The 5,051-nt window shown below is 34.1% G+C and overlaps 1 protein-coding gene across 6 annotated transcripts in view; it reads left to right on the top strand.

Moving 5' to 3' along the window:
* Window positions 1-5,051, top strand: part of LOC106874333 (coiled-coil domain-containing protein 171) — a 187,288-nt gene that overhangs the window by 9,911 nt on the left and 172,326 nt on the right. For 2 of the 6 annotated variants that reach the window (XM_014922031.2, XM_014922028.2), the window contains one exon: window positions 949-1,007. The exons of 2 other annotated variants lie outside the window; for them this stretch is intronic. In XM_014922031.2, the coding sequence (XP_014777517.1) occupies window positions 963-1,007 (45 nt within the window). In that variant the 5' untranslated portion in view covers window positions 949-962. Of the gene's footprint in view, window positions 1-925; window positions 1,008-5,051 lie in introns of all 6 variants that reach the window. 2 more of the 6 variants (XM_014922027.2, XM_014922026.2) reach the window with 1 other exon arrangement.

Below are 5,051 nucleotides of genomic sequence, written 5' to 3'. Positions count from 1 at the left end.
ATATATATATATATATATATATATATATATATACTGTCCAACCCATGCTAGCATGGAAAGCGGACGTTAAACGATATATATATAAATTGAATAGAGTCAAGAATGAGTATGTTTAGACAGTTATTTAATAAACATTACACATGTTTCAATACATGGATCCACATATACACAGGATTTAAATTAAGCAACAGTTTACCTGTATAATAAAATCTAGTTGTATCTCCTCATGGGATATATAATCGCTGTCCCCATTAGTAAATCTTTGACTTTGATGTTAACATATCCAACTATACATACATACACAGAGAACACTAATTCAGAATACCATGATAAATAGAACATTGGTATAGCATGCTAGAGCACAGAATATCACCTTAGTACTATATGTCAGAATAGCAATACAATTAGAATATTATTGTAATATGTTGTGTTCAGCTACCTAGACAATGATAGCAAGTCAATGAAGAAAATCGTCATTGTGTTTAGCTGCCTAGCATTATATCAAGTAAGACACTGTTTCATTTTGGAAAATAGAAAGTTAGATTACAGTTGATTAATTGATCTGTTAATAAAGTTTCATACTTCAAACTTTTGAACTATTGAATCCATTTTCTTATATTCTCCAAGAAGTCAGTAAACTAAATACCAGTAATGTATTTTAGTATATTTGACAAATTAATTTGAGTTAGAAGATACATGATTATCTATTTCTTACAAGAAACTAATAAAACAGGAGACTTGATGTCTATTTTGACCATTAGTATCTATTTTACTTTCCATCCAGACAGAAATAAACAAACAAATAGTTAGCACTGTTTATTCTTCTTTCTTCTCTCTCTCTCTCTCTCTCTCTCTCTCTCTCTCTCTCTCTCTCTTCACCACATCTCCTTCTCCCCCACTCACTACATTTGTTTCTCTATCTTAGATGAACATCTTTATATTTACCAGAACACCACTAAATCATGGCTTCTACAAATTGTGAAAAGCAGAGTAAGATACGTTCTGTGGTAAGTACTTAATAATTGATCAGTTTTTGAGGTAGTATGCACTATACACTATTTTCGTTTGAGTTCTATCACATGATAAGGTTGTTTTACAATATGATGGACTCTTTCATTATACCGAGTATATATCAACAGCATCAGGCTGGCTTGTAAACAGGCTTCTGAAACGTTATATTCTTTGCAACCTCACAAGACTAACATTTACAGCGCATAGATCTAGTTCAGTTCTCAGATGTATTTATTTCACTTATAAGCTAATGTCTTTAAGAAAGACATAGATGTCACACTGTCTTATTTACAATGCTTGTGTTAAGGATGTATATGATGTAGATAAAGGGCATAAGAAATCATGCTAGTATGGACAAGGTGGTGTGAGCAAGAGTAGGATTGCTAGGATTGAAAAGTTTAACATACAGGTGGGTGTTTACAGAAATAATTCACTGCACTTAATCCCATTTTTATTCTTTATTGTTTCCTTCTTTTTTTTGAGAGAGAGAGAGAGAGAGAGAAAGAGAGAGGATTGATCATTCTTCAAAATATTTATCTGTTGATGATGTGATTCTCAAGGTAGATCATAGTGAACAGTTGCAGAAAATGTTCCAACACTGAAAACATTCTGAAGTTCAAAAATCAACTACTGATGCAGGGAATAAAGCATTCCAGTATCATTCAAGAAGTGACTTTATTGGTATCTGAGAAGAGAGTTGATTACAACTTTACAATGTGTATTCAGTCTACACAATGGGTAGACAGAGATGGTGTAGAATCTTGTTTGACAAGGTGACAATGAATCCAACCTCTGACATGATAGATACAACACTAAAGCTAGCAGTAGAAGTACCTATGAAGTGAAGTCCATTAACTTCCCTGACAGTTTCCTATATGTAGTTAATAGTTTGAAATGTAACTAATGCTTCTGCTGGTCTTGTTATATATAGTCCCAGGTCAGCCTAGATTGAACAGTTGCAGGTAGTTGGTTGAATAATGAGCCATGACCTACAAATCCATCTTCTCAGATGGGTTCTCATTTGGAACATTTTCGTCTCATTATCTGGTAGTCCATAGATATTGTTTGTGTACAGTTTGTTATGATGCATCATGTATTGTTTTGTTTTCTTTGTAAATGTTGTTTTATTACATAAGGACTGGGTCCTTTGATAGAACTGATAATCTATGATAAGTCTCATATATTGTTTGTCCACCAATATTTCATTATTTTTTTAAAATAAGTATGGTGTCTGTGATTGCTCTAACTATGATGGTGCATTATTTTGTTTTCTACATGTATTATGAATGTAGTAAGTAGAAAGGGTATGTAACTTGTAGTGTTTTATATGTGGTATGTTGTTGAATGTGAGAGATGATTGTATTTAGTGTTCTCTAGTGTTGCTAGTAATAATCTTGCCCTGTTTCCACCCTCTGGTATTGGATGAGTTGTTATAGATATTGGTGAGTGTAGTGATTTCTTCGGGTTCTTGGTGTTTCAGGTGCATGTTTGTGACTTTTGTCTGGTTCTGAGGTGTTTAAGTTTTTAGATTTCCCTACCGCTTGTTGGATGTCTAATGAAAGGAAGAGGTCAAAATCAATATCTATGTGGAAGTGCATATTTTTCAATTCATGTTCTATCTCTTTCGTCTGGTTTTAGCTTTAATTTTGAGAAATGTCTGGTGTTTGTTTAGCATTGCAGAGTGAGTATATTATTTGAGACTGTTAGTGTGGCAGAGTGTGGTGTGGTCACTGTTAGAGGTAGTGTTACTGCTAATTACTCTACATAAAGTTTGACTGCTAATTTTGTGGACTCAAATATTTAATATTTTCTGTTTTCCTCTGATTTCTTTATTTGCTATTTCCTTTTCTTTAGTTGGTTTAATGCTGAGTTTATTTTGGTTACATGTAGCTTTGGTATATTGTATTTGAGTTTGTCTCTGTTTTTTATGATGCTAGCTATTTCTGGAATGTAATTGGGATCATATATTTTTATGTTGCCTTCTGAGATATGTTTTTTAGATACATCTATAATTATTTTGCTGAAAGTATGTGCAGCTGTGTCTCTGTTTGTAATCGTGGTGTTATGGAATCCTGAAAACATTGATTCTGTTTCTTGGTGGAACTCATTCTATTGTTCTTTTTTGAAGTTTGTAAAGGTGTTTTTGCTTTTTTTTTAATTAATGTGCAAATTAGTAAAGATGATAATTGGTAGGTGGTCTGAAGACAGTTGAGCAATTGTTTACCAAGTGGTTGTGATAGCTTGGTGTGAAGAGCAGAAGATGGTATCTGAGGAAGAGTTGATTTAAGTCGACTTGATGATGTATGTGAGTGTGTTGGTGTGGAATGCTTAAGATGTAAAAGGAATCTGGTGGTGAGGATATTACATCATCTCTTGTTATCTGTTACTATTTGAAAACCAGGAGGTGTTGGTGCATAGAAGCCACTGCCAATGATGATGTTTATGAGATTGTTAAAGTACTGTAGTTGGTGGGAGTGACCATGTATATATCATCATTTAATGTCCATTTTCCATACTGGCATACACACACACATACACACATATTCACACAGATACATACACATGTAAACATGTACATATAAATATATACATATGCTCAATTTCAATATCTGTTTTGGTATACCTGCATCAGCAGGTGGGTATTCTCTTGCATAGTATGTCACCAATCAAATATTCATCTTCTCTGTGAGATACAACTTCATATGTATCTTCACTACTTAATTCCTAGTCCTCTTCAGTCTCCCTTCTTCCACAGGTTCCACTCACTTTGAGTGTACAGTACTTCTCTATACAACTGCCCTCTTCATATGTAATGTTTGCCCGTACCTATACAGTCTTCTGTCTTGCATGCTACATCTGATTCCTCTTATGTTCAGTTTTATTCTCAGCTTATTTTTACTCCTTCTTTATGCATGGATATTAGATATCCAACAGAGCATGATCACTTCATTACTTTCTGGTGTTTGCAAATTCTCTGTGATTAAGGCACATTTCTAACTAGTATGCAGCTTTAAGCTCTGTACACAAGAATCATACAATTTTCCATTCACTCCAAGTGAAAATCACTCAAATACGAATATGAGTGATTATCATCATCGTCATTTAACATCCCTTTTCCATACTAGTCTGGGCTGGATGGTTCAATAGGAGACCGATGAGCCAGAGGACTGTGTATAGCTTCAATGTCTGCTTTGGCATGGTTTCTACAGCTGGATGCCCGTCCTAATATCAACTATTTTACATATTGTGTTGTATGTTTTTATCAAAAGATGATACTGGTTTCAATTGTTAAGGCTGTATAATCATGCAAAAAGAAATACAAAATAAATTCATGTTTTTCTTACAAGTGTCTTCTACTATAGCCCTAGGTCAACCAATGCCTTGCTAGTGAATTTGGTAAACAAAAACTATGTGTAACACCATCACATGTGTGTCTTTACGTTGTGTTTGTCCCCTCACCACTTGAAAATTGATGTTGGTTTGTTTACATCCTCAGTCAAACAACTGAGAAAAACAAAATTGTTTCCAAATGTTTTTTTGGAAGGATTAGGCTGTTGCACTAAAACAAAAGTGAGGATCATGGTAAAAAAAAAAAGGGCAACACCTGTTTTTAGGCCCAAATGGAACGTGCCATTTATGGCATTAGACCACATCAGTAAAAAGCTGGAAAGACTAGAAAGTTTAGATATAATTGAAAATGTCAACCATTCAGACTGGGCAACACCAACAGTTTATATAAAGAAAAAAATGATAAAGTAAGAGCCTGTGCAGACTTTTAAACTAGATTAAGCCCAGAAGAAGTGTTCTCAAGATTAAATAGAGGAAAAATTTTCTCAAAGTTAGCCCTCTCAGAGGCCTATCTACAGATAGAGGAAGTATGCACCCACCTTTTAACAATCAACACACACCATGGATTGTATAAATTTAAGCTTACTTTTGGAGCCTAGTGCAGCTCCTAGCCTTACTAGCTCCAGTCAAATTATGTAACCCATGCCAACATGGAAAATGGATGTTAAATGATGATGATGATGATGATATAT

This window comes from Octopus bimaculoides, chromosome 2 (assembly GCF_001194135.2).
Source record: "Octopus bimaculoides isolate UCB-OBI-ISO-001 chromosome 2, ASM119413v2, whole genome shotgun sequence".
Taxonomy (NCBI): Eukaryota; Metazoa; Mollusca; class Cephalopoda; order Octopoda; family Octopodidae; genus Octopus; species Octopus bimaculoides.
Note: the sequence above shows the minus strand (reverse complement) of the source record. Positions and strands in the feature narration are given on the sequence as shown.